The following is a 17222-nucleotide window of genomic DNA, read 5'->3' on the forward strand; positions in this document are numbered from 1 at the left end:
TTTGAGATAATATGGTCTAAGGAGCATGAAAAAGTGTCTGTTTAAGACATGTGGTTCCTTAATGAAAGTGACCTTTAATGCAGGTTTCACTGTGCATAGAAACAGTACATTTGTTCTGATTTAGTGCCCAGTAATAAAAAGTTCCAGTTGCCAAGTGTTGGCTTGTACATTAAGAAATCTGATAAATATTGACACCACTGACAGTCATTATTGCAAAGTAGTCTTTGCAGGGTGCTCGGGACTTAAAGTTTTCACCTAGTTTCAACAGGTATTACTGTCTCAAGTGGCAATGTGTAGATGTCACAGTGCTCATTAACAATATATGTGTATTTACACTGGAAAGCTCAATCACCATCAAGGTAAAATCAATATTTGCATATTCTCATGGACATAAACTAGATTTTCAAGATACTGTACCTATAAGATCAGATATCCACCTTTTGGTTTTAAATAATAGGGATTGTAGAGAACCTTTCATCGTTATAAGGGTTTGTTAATGTAGATGTATAATGTGTAGGAGAGTCCTGGTTTTTATAAAATAGTTAAATGCAAAATATTTGTTATTAGATATTTGGTTGTGCAGATAATGAGAGTAGACAATGTTTAACTATATATTATTAGACAGTTCATTTTTGAATTTTGTGGCACACAATAAGGATTCATTATCAGCTTGAGTAGTAGAGTGGGATAAGTTGATTTCTTGCTTGAAAGTCATTGATTTTTTGCTTGAAAATCATTGAATTCTTGCTTGAAAATCATTGATTTCTTGCTTGAAAATCATTGAATTCTTGCTTGAAAATCACTGATTTCTTGCTTGAAAATCATTGATTTCTTGCTTGAAAATCTTGCAGACAAGACAAAGTTTCATGTTTTGAAGCAATTTGTTGGCACAAGTTTGTATTTGCTACTCCACCCTAAATTACTATGCTGTGAATCCTTACACATCCTCACAGGGTCTAGATGGTCATAAATGAAACTGGTGTCCCACAGACATCATTCCAGTATGATGTCACATTGAACAGATTGAAAATCTTGTTGTCATTAATTCTCATGAATGGGTGGTCATATTGGCATTGGATTTTGAATAAAATGTTTGCAGTGGTGTCTTGTTCGTCCTAAATGAATATGGTGTCAATCTTACAGTCAGTATGGACACCACAGTGGCTAATTCACAATCCTGTTGCTCAAGAATATCTAAGATGGATTCAACACTCAGATGTTACAAGGAAGAAACGTTCTTATCTTGAATTCCTAGAAATTCTTTTCAGGCAGTAGATAATCAGTCCCTTCGATGGACTCTTGTTTTTATAGTTATTGTTATTTTTCTGTATGCTTCACCATGAAGTCAGTGTATGCATCCAAAGAAGCTTTTTCAGCATAACATTGATAAATGCAATTTGGCAGTCATAAATTTGCTGAGTAATCAACTTCCACCTTGTGAAACAGAAGTTTCTTTCAAACATGAATTCAGTTCAGAATCCCCATTTGAGCAATGTTTGGATGTAGAATAGACCACCTGATTAGCCCTTCTGAGGCTACTAATGGAGGCAGCCTTTCAAACCCTGGAATGTGCCCTATGATGATTTCATGCTGTGAGGGTTACTAATGGAGGCAGCCTTTCAAACCCTGGGATGTGCCCTTTGATGATTTCATGCTGTGAGGGTTACTAATGGAGGCAGCCTTTCAAACCCTGGGATGTGCCCTATGATGATTTCATGCTGTGAGGGTTACTAATGGAGGCAGCCCTTCAAACCCTGGGATGTGCCCTTTGATGATTTCATGCTGTGAGGGTTACTAATGGAGGCAGCCTTTCAAACCCTGGGATGTGCCCTTTGATGATTTCATGCTGTGAGGGTTACTAATGGAGGCAGCCTTTCAAACCCTGGAATGTGCCCTATGATGATTTCATGCTGTGAGGGTTACTAATGGAGGCAGCCTTTCAAACCCTGGAATGTGCCCTTTGATGATTTCATGCTGTGAGGGTTACTAATGGAGGCAGCCTTTCAAACCCTGGGATGTGCCCTATGATGATTTCATGCTGTGAGGGTTACTAATGGAGGCAGCCTTTCAAACCCTGGGATGTGCCCTTTGATGATTTCATGCTGTGAGGGTTACTAATGGAGCCAGCCTTTCAAACCCTGGGATGTGCCCTTTGATGATTTCATGCTGTGAAGGTTGTGGACATTTTATATACTTGTCATATGTACTCATTAAAAGAGTACAGGTGTATCAATAAAATGAATTTGTATTGTAAATGGCTTCCAGAATTTGTTCAGATGAGACAAATCCACCATTAGATGTGGCTGTCATTGCTAAAACTAAAAAAGTCTTCAGATAACTTTAAAATAAAAACTGTTCAACTGATTTTTCTCCCAATTGTTTGACAGAAATCATTCTGGCACAAAGGGCTTTCCAGTTTTAACAAAACTATTGCTACTGTTCCAACATCAAATATGGCTGCCATTATTAAAAATAGATAAACCTTTCAACAACACCAGAAAGTTGTCCAGCTGAATTGAACCAAATTTTAAAAAATTTAAATCATTCTTGCATGAAGGTTTAAAAGTCTGTACAAGAAGTGCTGATCCATCATCAGATATGGTTGTCATTGCTAAGAATGGAAAAACTTAAAATAACTTTGCTAAAACTGCTGAACAGAATTTAATCAAATTTGACAGAAAGCATACTAGGCTGTCTTAAATTGCTTTCCATTTTATGCAAATGATAACAAACTGTCATTAGATATGGTATTAGTTAATAAAAATAGAAACATCTTTAAGTGACTAAACAGAATTGAACCAAATTGGACAAAAAGTGCTCTGGCAAATATTGCTTTCAGTTTGATAAAGATGAAGCCAGTCTGCTGTCAGATATGGCCACTGTTACTAAATATAGAAAATGTTGAAGCCACTCTTTCATGAAAACTACTCAACAGAATTTGACAAAATCTGAAAGATGAGTCGCATGGTGAGTTTTCATATTTGTGCAATTGATATTTGATGCATTTTCAGTTTGGATCACATTTACTAAAAATTAAAAGAGAATAAACAAAAAAACCAACCAATTAAAGAACGTCACCTCAGAAAAATCACTCAACATAATTTGACCATCTTTGGAAGAGAGTGTCCTGGCATATAAATATGTGGCAAATTGTGTTTATGGGCCATTGAATATAGATGAAGATACAAAATACAAACAGTTGAAACAGCTGTTTCTCAACATATTCAGTACATGAGTAACCTCAGACCAACTTGGGAGTCTTTGCACAATGGAGTAAAACTATTTGAGGTATTAAAAAAAAATCACATTTGATTGGCATGATGGTAGGCAGATGTATATGGAGATGACGTGGCAGCATTTATGTTGACATTTTTGCAATATTTTTAACCTTTTGGTTGGCAGCAGGTACAACTGTTTTACAAAAGATTCAGCTGAAATTACACCAAGCTCCATATCTTAACCAGATGTGACATGTACAGCCTGTACATTTGAGTACATTATCATACTGTTGCATGTACAGCCTGTACATTTGAGTACATTATCATTCTGTTGCATGTACAGCCTGTACATTTGAGTGCATTATCATACTGTTGCAAGTACAGCCTGTACATTTGAGTACATTATCATACTGTTGCAAGTACAGTCTGTACATTTGAGTACATTATCATACTGTTGCAAGTACAGCCTGTACATTTGAGTACGTTATCATACTGTTGCAAGTACAGCCTGTACATTTGAGTACATTATCATACTGTTGTATGTACAGCCTGTACATTTGAGTACATTATCATACTGTTGCATGTACAGCCTGTACATTTGAGTACATTATCATATTGTTGCATGTACAGCCATTAAACTTTAGTGCAATTATCCTGTTGAGTACTATTCTCACCATAGGAAAGTACTGGTTGATCAGCATTCCCACTTTTCATCTCCCTGCAATTAATTTTACTAAGTTTTACATACACCATTCATCTCTTTAACACAGTATTGCATCTATATTCATTAAACTTGATTTTTAACCCAACCCACCCACACCAGAAAAGGTCACTTTGATCTACATTTCTTGCTTGAATGACAATTTGACCTTTGGATCATGGAGCTGCAGAGCAGGTGGGACAATTACATTCCAGAGATTATTGTTCATTAACATAAGCACCTGGGTACTTTTAACTGCCATGGCAGTAACACCTGTAATTCAATATAGAGTTGCAGTTTCAGCTTTGAATTGTAATGTGCATCTCTGGTCTTATACCACAAACGTATCTGTTGCAGATAAATCAATATTGTTTGCAGGGACTTGTTATGTCAGTCTTTCATATGATCCTTTTTTTCCTCCAATTTTTGTGGCAGAAAATTTCATTATTGTGTCTTTAGCACTTATTACATATGGTTTGCTACCAGAGATAAGCAAAAGAATGTTTTGAACTTGTACATACAAGGCCAAAGCTTTTATCAAAACAACTCTTTACGTCTGTTCCATTAAAGTTTATGCTGATTTTGAGAGAAAAAATTGAGAATTGGACTAACGATTTCATAATTTGCATACTCATCAAAAATGTTTTATTGTTTGGATAATTTGGGGTAGTCGGTTATTTAATTTACATTGCAGTCTTTTCTCTTAAAATGTTGACATCTTATTCACTGGATAGTTTTAAAGTTCAAAATTGTGCTTCATTATGTATTTTCTACCTCTTGATAGATTTCCATCATTCTTGGCATGTTTCCTAAACCCCTTGATAGATTTCCATCATTCTTGGCATGTTTCCTAAACCCCTTGATAGATTTCCATCATTCTTGGCATGAATCCTGATGGAGTTAAGACATTTTATTGTTCAACTCACTTATTTGATTTTGTGACCAAGGTATTTTGGTTAAGTTTTTCATTTACTAATTTCCCAAACCCCTTGCTGGGTGTTGTTCATAGAAGAAATGAATCATCATGAAGCTAAGACAATTCATTCTGTGATATGCTTGCTCACCTTTTTAACCAGATATTGGATGAATCATTTTTGTTGCAGAGACAGTTCATTCTGTGACACACTTGTTTGCCCCTTTGATTTGAAGTCAGTCAAAGAAAATTTGTGGGTTTTGCAAAAGTTTTATATATATCATGATGAAGGTAAGGCAAATCATTCTGTGACTTGCTTGATCTTGGGGATCTGTACCATATTGGTGTGATTGTTGTCTTGGGGATCTGTACCATATTGGTGTGATTGTTGTCTTGGGGATCTGTACCATATTGGTGTGATTGTTGTCTTGGGGATCTGTACCATATTGGTGTGATTGTTGGCTCGAGATACAGGTCTTGATCAAGTGTATTTACAATCTATCCTATAAGTTGCCCTTTACTTTAAGGTTATTCTGCAACTGACCATGCTCTAATATTCAAAAGTATTTCCCAGAACATTATCAAGATGACTTTAAATAAAAATTTGCTGGAATACAGATGGCTGTCTGGCACTTGTTCATACATATGGTCAGTTACATGGCTGTATTAAATATGAACAATATTAAGCTTATTGCATAGAAAGACTGTAAACATCAGTTCTATTTAATATTTAATATGACAGCTCTGGCAGCTTTGTGGTTGGAGTATCTGCTATGGATACAGGAGGTTGTGGGTTTGAACCCTGGTCAAGCCATACTAAAAAGGATACTAACAGCTGCCTTGTTAGGCACTCATTAGGAGGTTAGTGTTAGGACTGGTCGGCTTGGTGTCAGGATAATGTGACTGGGTTGGACATCATGCTTCATGTCTGTGGCATGATGCCCCAGTGCTAGACATCATTATAAACTGCCACACTGCAGACATATGCCCCAGTGCTAGACATCATTATAAACTGCCACACTGCAGACGACTTTCCAAATATGACTGAAAAATTGTTAAAGTTGCATTTAAAGAAATCCAAATCACACACACCAAGGGTCACATTATAATTATAGGTTTAATTTAAACTGAGAACTTGTGTATGATGCATCATTTACCATTTTGTGACAGATTACAATATTATGTATAAACCTATGCAGTGTTAACTTAAACATTTGAGAATAACCTTTCACTGAGAAATAATTGCCCTGTGAATAAGTTGAATAGGTTTCTTTATGTAATTGATGATTATTACATTTATGTTGTGAATAAGTTGGATAGGTTTCTTTATGTAAATGATGATTATTACATTTATGTTGTGAATAAGTTGAATAGGTTTCTTTATGTAATTGATGATTATTACATTTATGTTGTGAATGGTCATGTCCATATGATTGGTGATGCAATCATATATTCAATGAGTTCTTATTTTAACTTGAATGCCATGAGAAAGGGCGGTCATTTTTGGTTTCATGTCTTTGAGTAGGTGGCAATAAAGGTTTCAATCTTGAGGTACATTACCCTATATACTCACTTATAGGTTAAGTCAACTGCAGACAACAAAGATCCTGATCTGCTGTACATTATGTGCCTGCAGATCAGGTCCCTATATTGTTTGTTCTACTGATTATACCTCTACAAGGGTGGTGGTGTGGGACTGTTGTTAAAAAATCATGTAATGATAGGCAATCTGTCATGGATTTTCAGTTATAACCATCGGTTAATCAACATTGGAAAAGATATATTCTTTAATGAGGATGTGTAGATGACAATGAAGGTTTCTAGTTGCGGTCACTAGTCAAATGTATATGAGCAGGTATTTTTATGGCTTTGTATAATAATGTATTTTTTAAATTTCTTAATAACTTAGAAGTAGATTATGATAAATTATATCCACATATAATGATGGAAAATGTGTTTTAGATTTTATTTTAACAATAATAAAAAAAATGTCTCCTGGCTCAAAAGTATTTACATGTAACATTGCCATTAGGCTGTTATTCCCAAGGTATCATTGATATCCATGTTTGAAGAAATTTGATATAATTGTACCAATTATTGCTCCACCCCCTTTAAACAATTGTATGTGATATTTTGATAAACTCTGCTTGCCCATCTGTCTGTGTACGGCCACTGTTATTAAACCATTGGGTGGAATTTCATGAAACTTTGTAGTTATATTACCACTGTGGTTACCATTTGTGAGAGGGATGCCATTCGTGGTTCCTATCCCATTGTCCCCTCTAAGGTGGCTAAAGGTAAAATATAATAAAATGTTAGTTACAATTTTTCAAATATTTTCTTACCAAACTTCATAACACTGGTGTGTAACCATAGCAAGGAGCAACATTATAAATGTGAGTTTTATAATATTATGACCTTTGTGCCATTATCTGTGTGTTAGGGTGAGTACAGGGTATGGGATGTTTGATTTTTTTATATTGTGACCACTGGGTGACTGCCAGTGTGTTAGGGTGAGTACAGGGTGGGTGATATGTGACTTTTATATATTATGACCTTTGGGTCACCATCAGTGGATTGGGGTGAGTACAGGGTGGGGGATATGGGACTTTTATATATTATGACCTTTGGGTCACTGTCATTGGATAGGGGTGAGTACATGATGGGGGACATATGACTTTTATAGGGGATAAAGGGGTTTGTAAGATACAGTATAAAGTGTGGGATTTCCATTGGGGAGCCACCACATTTGCTCAAGTTTTTTTTTCTTGTTCAAGGTATAACATGACTTTGCACAAATGTATGTATTTTTACAAGGAAATACACACATTTAGGGCACTGTATTGTTAGTGTGCAGTAATGTATGTCCACCTTACAATGATTGTTAAGAGAGACTTGATTTATTTGTTCTTAATCTCTACCCACCATCACAATAGACAGTTTCCCAGATGTATAAAAAGTGAAATGAATTATTTTAAGTGATATATTTTCATTGTATTTACGATGGTTTTCTTGTATGTAATCTTTAATCGTTAAGCATTGATTGTCTGTTTGAAAAAAGAATAGGTTTATTTTGAAGTAACGAGGGCTTATGTGGACCTCAGAATCAGGTTTCAAACTCGTATAATGTGTTGGCAGTAAAGATCCCTATTGTATCTTGTCTTTGAATAGATAGATCAGCTGTATATTTTAAAGCTTAATTGCCCTTAATGTGTGATGGATAATGCATTTACAAATTAATGGCTCTGTGCTTTGTGTGTGTATGTGTATATATATATATATATATATATATATATATATATCTGATAGAGTTCCATGGTCTGAATATAAGATTATACTCTTTAGGTTCAGCTCTTAGAGACTTCATTATCATCAGCATGGCATGGATTCTACATGTATTTACTTAGAGTCTTCATTATCATCAGCATGGCATGGATTCTACATGTATTTACTTTTTATTGTAGTAAAAAAACATTCATAAAAAGTGCATTTAAAGCAAAGATGATAAATAACATCTCATTTGTTTTCAGTGTTTAGTGGAAAAATATTTTTTCCCTCATATTTTCCCCATAAAATTAAGTTTAAAAAAATGGTTACAAAGTTCATTTTGAAACTGCCTCTGGATTAAAGCTGTATGAAATTGTGTACAGTGTATCTTATATTGATGTGTAACTGATGGTATTGGGCTTAGTAGTGTATTGAGATTTGCATTGGTATAGGGCTTATTAGTGTATTGAGATTTGCATTGGTATTGGGCTTAGTAGTGTATTGAGATTTGTATTGGTATTGGGCTTAGTAGTGTATTGAGATTTGCATTGGTATTGGGCTTAGTAGTGTATTGAGATTTGTACTGGTATAGGGCTTAGTGGTATATTGAGATTTGTATTGGTATTAGGCTTAGTGGTGTATTGAGATTTGTATTGGTAGAGGGCTTTGTGGTATATTGAAATTTGTATTGGTATTGGGTTTAGTGGTGTATTGAGATTTGCATTGGTATTGGGCTTAGTGGTATATTGAGATTTGTATTGGTATTAGGCTTAGTGGTGTATTGAGATTTGTATTGGTAGAGGGCTTTGTGGTATATTGAGATTTGTATTGGTATTGGGTTTAGTGGTGTATTGAGATTTGTATTGGTATTGGGCTTAGTAGTGTATTTAGATTTGTATTGGTATAGGGCTTAGTGGTTTATTGAGATTTGCATTGGTATAGGGCTTAGTGGTGTATTGAGATTTGTATTGGTAGAGGGCTTAGTGGTGTATTGAGATTTGTATTGGTAGAGGGCTTAGTGATGTATTGAGATTTGCATTGGTATAGGGCTTAGTAGTGTATTGAGATTTGCATTGGTATAGGGCTTAGTGGTGTATTGAGATTGTTGTTTAGTAGATTTGTATTGGAGGAGATGGACATTGTTGTTGAAGGACTTTATTTCAGTGGACCTATAAATTTGGTCAAGAGAATGTTATAGTACAAGGACTTTCATTGGAACTGGAGTTTGTTATAGTACAAGGACTTTGTTTCAATTGAGCTAGAATTGTTGTACAAGGACTTTCACTGGAACTAGTTGTAGTACAAGGACTTTTCTTTCAGTAGAGTTAGAGTATAATGTAGTATAGGGACTTTTTTCATTGGAGTTAGAGTTTGTTGTAATACAAGGACTTTCAGTGGAGCTAGAGCTTGTTGTACAGGACTTTAAGTAGTTAAGAGTATGTTGTAGCAGACAGACTTTCTTTCAGTGAAGCTAGTGTTTATTGTAGCAGACAGACTTTCTTTCAGTGAAGCTAGTGTTTATTGTAGCAGACAGACTTTCTTTCAGTGAAGCTAGTGTTTATTGTAGCAGACAGACTTTCTTTCATTGGAGCTAGAGTTTGTTTTAGTACACAGACTTTCTATCAGTGGTGCAATGAGTTCTCATGGATACTTTTCATTTAAATTTTTGAAAATTGGATCAGCATGGACAATGAAAAAGATTGTTTGTATTCCTCCAAAACATGAAAAATTCATAAGCTGGAAATAAATCTTTGGATTTGAATTGCACCTTGAATATTTTTTCTGTATGGTAACTAGATAAGTATTCAGTCGGTGGAGAGGGTTCATACATGTCATTTTTGGTCGGTCAAGTATATCAGCAAGGTAATCTATTTAATCAGTAAATTTCAAATCTAATTATAATACCTATTTGATGGGCGTAAATTATTCTACAAGATGAATAACCTGGTATCTATGGTTGATCATGGTCGCTAAAGATTAATGATTGACAGCTAAGAAGTCCGTGTTCTATGTCAGTGTTATGGTCAAATTGTGGCCATTTGCATACATGATAATTAAAGTTTTGCAAATTATATCCATGTTCTTCATGGGCTTTTTATATATTATTTTTCTACATGGCAGAATAATATTTTGGCAAATGGTAAGAAACGGGTTTTTACACGTGATAATTACTAATTTATTAATTAATCTATACTTTAATTGCACCCAAATGCTAACAAGATTGATGCAGATGCATATGTGATTAGGTTATGCAATGTTTCATAGAAATCAGACAAATCTTTACTGTATGTTCTAGATTTTTGATAAGCTGACTCCCATTTATGCAAAATGTTGGCAACGATTATGAATTTTGTTTGTTTTTGGATGACTATATATTTATTCATCAGTACTCAAGTTCCTTGATTTGGGAAGGAGTCCTATTGTTTCTACAAGAGGATCTTAGTGTTTTGGGTCTTAAATTTGGTTTGTAGCAACCATGAAAATCTGCATTGTTAAAAAATGTGTACCCCTTGAAAAATAGTGAATTCACAATATTCACTAAGAATATCTTTGATATTAACTTACTGAGAGAAATACTGTATATACTCAATTATAACCTAAGTCCAAATGCAAATTTCACAGACCCAGATCTGCTGTTGCATACTGCAACAGCAGATTAGGGTATATGTTGCTTGCAGTTCGACACGACTTATAAGTTCATGTATACAGTATTGGCATGACATGGCAGATTTGAGTCTATACTGTTGTTTTTTTCTTTCCGTGTCATGCATGTTACATAAGTATATTGGTTATTTATGTATTGTACTGCAAGGCACTATAGTACTTGACACTTGATAAGGGAGATGATAGAGAAAGTCAAATAGATGAAAGAACATATATACAACTACTGGTTTATAGTCCATGGAACATGTCGTATTGGAAGTCTTTTCAACAACCTGGTACACGACTTACAAACATTCTGTATTTCTAGAATTTGGATGTAAATTCAAGACATGCTAAAGAATGACCAATAGTGAAATTTCTCACTTGATAAATTGCCATTGGAAAGTTCTTTATTTCCCTTTGATGGGTAACAAACTTGAGTTGGGTTGCATGTTTTATGTATATAAAACTATTAGTTCTCTAAGTTCTTTTCCTATTTCTTTTTATGGGGAAGTAGAAAAGGTTTAATGAACAAGATTAAAAATTATTCTGTTGTAGTTTATTGTATGAACATTTTCGGAGTATAGCTCCAAGAGAGCATAGATTTCTGAAATCTTATCGTGCATATTAGTGATAAGATTTGCTACAATTTGCTTAACTGCAATAAACACTCTATTCATTGGTTTTTATTAGTACACATGAAGAAATTATCACTAACAATGATATCTTTTAAACACTGCCATGTGAAAATATGCAATTATGTCTGCTTTTTCTTTTTCTCAACTTTGAGGTTGTAAAAAATTAGTGATGGTTCTGGAGTGATCTAGTATGGAGTTTGGGCCCATCATTTTAAGAGAACAAATTTGATGAATTCATAGTTTTCAGGAGTAAACTGCAGCAAGATTTTTAATATTTTTCATTTAAATTTGGGGCCTTTTACATTAGGATTGGGGTATATGTTCAGTCTCTGATGATGCTCCCCTCCTCAAAAACAGTCATAGAAAACCCTTGTTTATTGCAGCTAATTGAGAGAGATGCAATAGTTATAAACACAACTTTTGATGGATCAAATTGTGTTACAAAAAATCAGTGTAATTTGCATGTATACATGATTTGGATACACTGATGATCTTGAACCATATTTGGATAAATGAGTTTTTACTGTATTTTTTAGATATTTTTTCTTTCTCTGTTGCAGTAGAGGAGATGAAAGCCAAGAAAGGGCGGTTGAAGCTGAGCCCAAATGAAGAGGCCCAGCTGATCCGGGATGAGACTGAGCGTAGGAGGAAAATAAGGCTTCAGCAGGTACTTAACGCTAATCTGCTGGGACCAGGTGGAAATAAATGTAACCTGTAATGTGTGCTTTTCTTTACTTTTATAAACAATTTGATCCTTGTCGCCCTGTGTCAAACTGAATCATGGAATTTACACTCTACATATCTTAGATATTGACGTGGGGTAGTCTGTGATGATGTAGTGAACCAGAAGGAAAACAACTTCAAAATTGGGTAGGTAAACACATGCTGTCACAGGATATCAAACCTATGACTGCAGAAGAATAAAGAATGCAATATTGTTTCATTAGTGCAAGATTGCTTTACAATTGGATTAAATTGAATATACACTGTAGACTGTCTGTTACATTTGGAAATTCGGCTCATCAGAGTTAATTATATATGATACACTGGTTCTGTGGTATGTTACTGTTCTTATGAAATTTTTCTAAGTGAATATGTCTCTATGTAATATCAACTAATGTATTCAGGTTCGAGCACAATGCAGAGAGAATGCAGCCAAGGTTCGTCATGCAGTGAAGCAAGAGAAGCATTATCAGCTGATGAAACTTGCTTCAGATCTTAAGGTAAACTCTTCATTGGTTTCTCATGCCATTTGTTTTTGTTTTCTGAAAATGTGTGTTTTGGTGTAAATATGCAACATACATCCATCTGTCCATCTACACCCTAGATTTACATTTATGTTAAAGTTGTTTATTCACTTTCTCAAAAATAGTTGACGGCATAATTATGTTACATATGACATATTTTGATGTGTATAACACTTATAACATGGTTGATCTGTATATGAAATATTGTGATCTTCCAAAACAGTGGTCTTTTAAGTCAAGTATTACTATAAATGTTTGTTTTTGTTCATGATTATTGAACACTGCATATCAAAGTTTGCCTTGCATTTGTTTTAGAACTTACTACTAAGATGTAACAGCTCATGCAGTCTCTTGTAAAAGATTGTGTACATTTACCTTCCATCATGTGCTGTGAGTGCATGATGATGGTCAGGGTATATTGTAATGGATTTGTTTGAAATCAAAATCTATAATTACATTCACCATTTTAAATTTTTTTTAAACATAGCTGATATAGGTGTTTATGTTGAAAAGCATTAATTAGACTTTTGTAAATGTTCAGTCTTGTATGTAGGGCTTTTGATTGTTAATGTAGTAAAATTCTTTAACCATTCAAATAATTTAGTGTTGCATAATTAGAGTATTAGAACCTTGGATGCTATCAGTTTGTCAACATTGAAAATTTGTAGCCTCGTGTTTTCAGTGATACAGTGATACACTAATCTTTATGGTGTTAAATATCCTCCATTTCTATATACTTGTATCAATACAATCTTTATAGAGGAGTTTTAGTAATGCTTGACAATATATACCTGCTATGAATTCATATTTTCTGTTTTTCAGAACCAGCTGGATGACGAAAAAGAAGAACGGATTAAACATCTTGAGGAACAGTATGAGAACAGTCTTCGCAGTATTGGTATTGGACACAAGGAAGCAGGGCAGCAGGTTGGAATATGGAGTATTTTTTTGTTTATTTACTTATAGACCATAGGAAGGTCTATTGTCTGGTGTCTGCCTGGCCATTAGCACAAGTTTGTAAACTCTACCCCACATAAACTACTTAAAGCTAACTGAAAGTCATGTCAACATGGCTGTAACAATGAAAATAATGAAGATCTTGTCACTAGTTCTCCTGAATAAATGGTTATATCAACATGTGGTTTTCACCAAGTCTTCTAATGGTGTCTAATTTGTTCTATATAAAATGGTTTCTATCTTATATTCAAGATGGCTGCCACAATGACTAATGTGAAACTTATTGCTAAAGAATATCAGAGATAGTTTCAACACTTAGCAGTTAAAGAGAAGAAATGGTCTTGTCTTGAATTGCTGGAAATTGCAATTAAAGTTTTGGATATTATGCTCTTAATTTAAAGATGCACTTATTGACAAAGCTTTGTGCTTCCAAGAGTTATTGTCCTTTTTGATGTATACAGAATTTGTGAGTGTAGCTACTCTTCCAAGTTTTGGCAGATTGCTTTGAAACTTGCACATATTATGGTCATCATTAGAAGATATGTTGACCAGTAAGAAGAGCTTTGCCCTTTTGTAAAATTATCAATTCTTTCCTTTGATGGGGTAGGTGTGGGATTGAAATGAGGCAGGGGTATATTTACATGAGTATATTGCTTATACGTCCTCTTGTTTCTAGATTAAAAGGAAAAGATATTTAACAGTGACATTTTTCCAGACAGACAAATAGATATTGTAATGTTTTTGAAACCAATGTAAGATACTTGAGAACATAAAGTGCTTCAGCCTAATTTATTGCAGATTATAATTCAAAGCAGAGTTTAGTAAATACATGTTTTCTGTGTTAGTGCATCTTTTGCAACCTGTATCTCCTTTAATAATTGCAGATTGACCATGAGGCAGAGAGACAGCTTATGCATGGAGAGGAAAATTTAAGGGCAGAGGCAAGAGGGAAAGCAGCTTTGGAGAGAGAACAGGCAGAGAGAGCATGGAAAGAATACCAGAAAAATAAATCTATCATTGCCAGGTACTATAGTGTCAAAGTAGTTCCATGCCTGAAGGTTTTAAGTTGCTGTTTGCCATCTTTACTCTTCAATGATATGTTGATGGATTATTGCAGTACACGAGAAACAAGTCTGGGAATCCCATTAAATATTAATAGACAAATGAGAAGAACAATTCTGTTCCCAGCAGAAAATTGGGACCAATAGATTTATTTCAAATGACAGTTATTTAGAGGAAAGAGTGGTTTTTATACACCGACATTCAATTAATCTGGATTTTCTCACTTGTAGCAATTAGAGGAAAGAGTGGTTTTTATACACCGACATTCAATTAATCTGGATTTTCTCACTTGTAGCAATTCCTATTAAAATTCCCTTTGTAATAATTCCCATTCCTAGTCCTATTCCATTTGTAGTGATTTCCATTCACATCCCCATTTCATTTGTTAAGATTGGCAAGGAATCCTGATTAACATAACAAATCACTTCAGTGAAATGTGAAAGAAATCTGCCTTCAGAGATTTTGATTTGATACTTATAAATTTGAATGTACAGGGTCTGTGGTAATGATTCTTCACTGTATTAACTTAAGGCTGATTGCTTGTGAAATGTTGGAAAATTTTATTTTTTTAACATATATTTGTATAGCTAAGGGTCATAGATAGAAAATGCTCATTATTTAAACAATAATATTATTCTGGAATTGTTATAAGTTATTTGAAGGCATTCTGGACAATGCCATCTTGACAACCTCATGGTTCTTTGATGATAATTACATTTCCGGTATTGAAATTTATGAGGGACTTTTCATTCGTTTAGGACTTTTATAGACCTTTATATGGACTAGCTTGGATTAGCATCATAATACTATAAGTTCCTCTCACTTTTCATTTCAAACTTTGATAATTAAATTGTTTGTTAAGTTTTACAAAACATGATGGTTTTGCTTCTTTTCTTTCGCTTATGTATGTGACCATAGAGTTGTAACATTTAAGCAAATTATTTGCTCCTCTACAAATTCATTACGGACTTAAACAGATTATCCACTAACTACTCTCTAGTGGCTCTATCCCATGTCAGCTGATAAAATCATTGTCTTTTCATGAATCAGTTGGTCTGTAATTGGAATCTTCTTGGCACATGTGGCGCAGAATCAAACAAAAACCTTGCCATTCATACTTGGATACAAAAATATGCAGGCTTCTATCTTTATCAGTCTATATGGTTTTCAAACTTTTGCAGAATATTGTCCTTATTGTTGGCAGTGTTGTTTGTTTTGAGACTTTCTGGCATCGGTTTCTCAGCAATTGTCCTAGAACTCTCCCCATTTCTGAGTCATATGACTTTAAATTCTTCTCATACTCATTTACATTTTGCACTTTTCATGACAATTTATTCCTTTCTTGGCAGTTTTTAAACAATGCAAATGCACTGTGTTTTCAGAGGAAGTATCTTGTCAGATGATTTACTGGTCATAGTCTGGCACTGTGTCCTGTTTTCATTTCTTTTTATATGGGCAGGAAGCCAAAAAACTATAATGAAATAATTTTGTACACAAAGTCATTGGTGTATTGTTGGTTGGGGGGGGGGGAGCTTAAGAGAGAGGATCATTGCATAGGGCTACTGATGAATCATAAATTTTAAAATTCAGAAGTTGATTGAATGTTGCATTACACTGGACAACAAATTTTTACAAAAGTCATGTTACTGAAATAAAATTAGTCAATTCTTATCAATTTTTATGTGCTGAACACGAATATGACAGTCAAATTGCAAAATTGGCTCTAGTTTTTTTGTAATCTGCAAGAAATTAATGTTTACATAACGAAATGCATTCCAATAGTAAAAGGTCAACTGTAATAGCCTACCTATAAAAAATCAAGTCATTGACTACATCTTAGATTTCTTCGCCTGTCTCTTGTACAGCTGTTCGGGAGCATCTCTGAGGAGTGTCCAGCAGTAGTCAGCCAGCATTGTAGTGGACCATTTTCCCTGGTATCTTTGTTCCATTGTTGCGATATCTTGATGAAAACGTTCGCCGTGTTCATCACTAACAATACCACAGTTGCTAGGAAAGAAATCCAAATGGGAATGAAGGAGGTGAATCTTTAGAGACATATTGCAGCCAAGTTTCTTATACTTCATCAACTTGTCTTCTACTAATTCCTTATAGTTTTCTGCCCTAACATTTCCGAGGAAGTTTGTAGAAACTAGGCGAAAAGCATTCCATGCTTGTTTCGCGTCACCTTCCAGCAAGTTGTTGAACCGGTCATCTTTGAAAAGCTCTCGAATCTGAGGACCCACAAAAACTCCCTCTTTAATCTTTGCTTCGCTGAGTCGAGGGAATTTTTCATGCAGGTATCGGAATGCTGGCAAAGTCCGGTCAATGGCTTTCACGAAGTTCTTCATCAAACCTAGTTTGATGTGAAGGGGTGGTAGCAAGATTTTCTGAGCCTCAACCAGAGCTGGGTGTTGGATATTCTTCTCTCCAATAGCTACATTCTGCCTGTGAGTCCATTCCTTCCTCATGTAGTGCATTTCCCTTGCTCGGCTATCCCACTCGCATAAGAAACACATGTATTTTGTATATCCTTGCTGCAGTCCCATTAAAAGGGCAACTACCTTCAAATCACCACAG

The 17222-nt window shown here is 34.7% G+C and overlaps 1 protein-coding gene across 6 annotated transcripts in view; it reads left to right on the forward strand.

Moving 5' to 3' along the window:
* Positions 1–17222, forward strand: part of LOC149800124 (uncharacterized) — a 114487-nt gene that overhangs the window by 16439 nt on the left and 80826 nt on the right. For all 6 annotated transcript variants that reach the window (XR_016421328.1, XM_089959720.1, XM_089959723.1 and 3 more), the window contains exons 2-5: positions 11940–12046; positions 12507–12602; positions 13449–13553; positions 14468–14607. Coding sequence is in view for 5 of the 6 variants with exons in the window: in XM_089959720.1 (XP_089815846.1) it covers positions 11948–12046; positions 12507–12602; positions 13449–13553; positions 14468–14607 (440 nt within the window). In the remaining variant the exon portion in view is untranslated. The remainder of the gene's footprint in view (positions 1–11939; positions 12047–12506; positions 12603–13448; positions 13554–14467; positions 14608–17222) is intronic.

This window comes from Sinohyriopsis cumingii, chromosome 5, assembly GCF_028554795.1.
Source record: "Sinohyriopsis cumingii isolate HCF-2022 chromosome 5, ASM2855479v2, whole genome shotgun sequence".
Classification (NCBI taxonomy): domain Eukaryota; kingdom Metazoa; phylum Mollusca; class Bivalvia; order Unionida; family Unionidae; genus Sinohyriopsis; species Sinohyriopsis cumingii.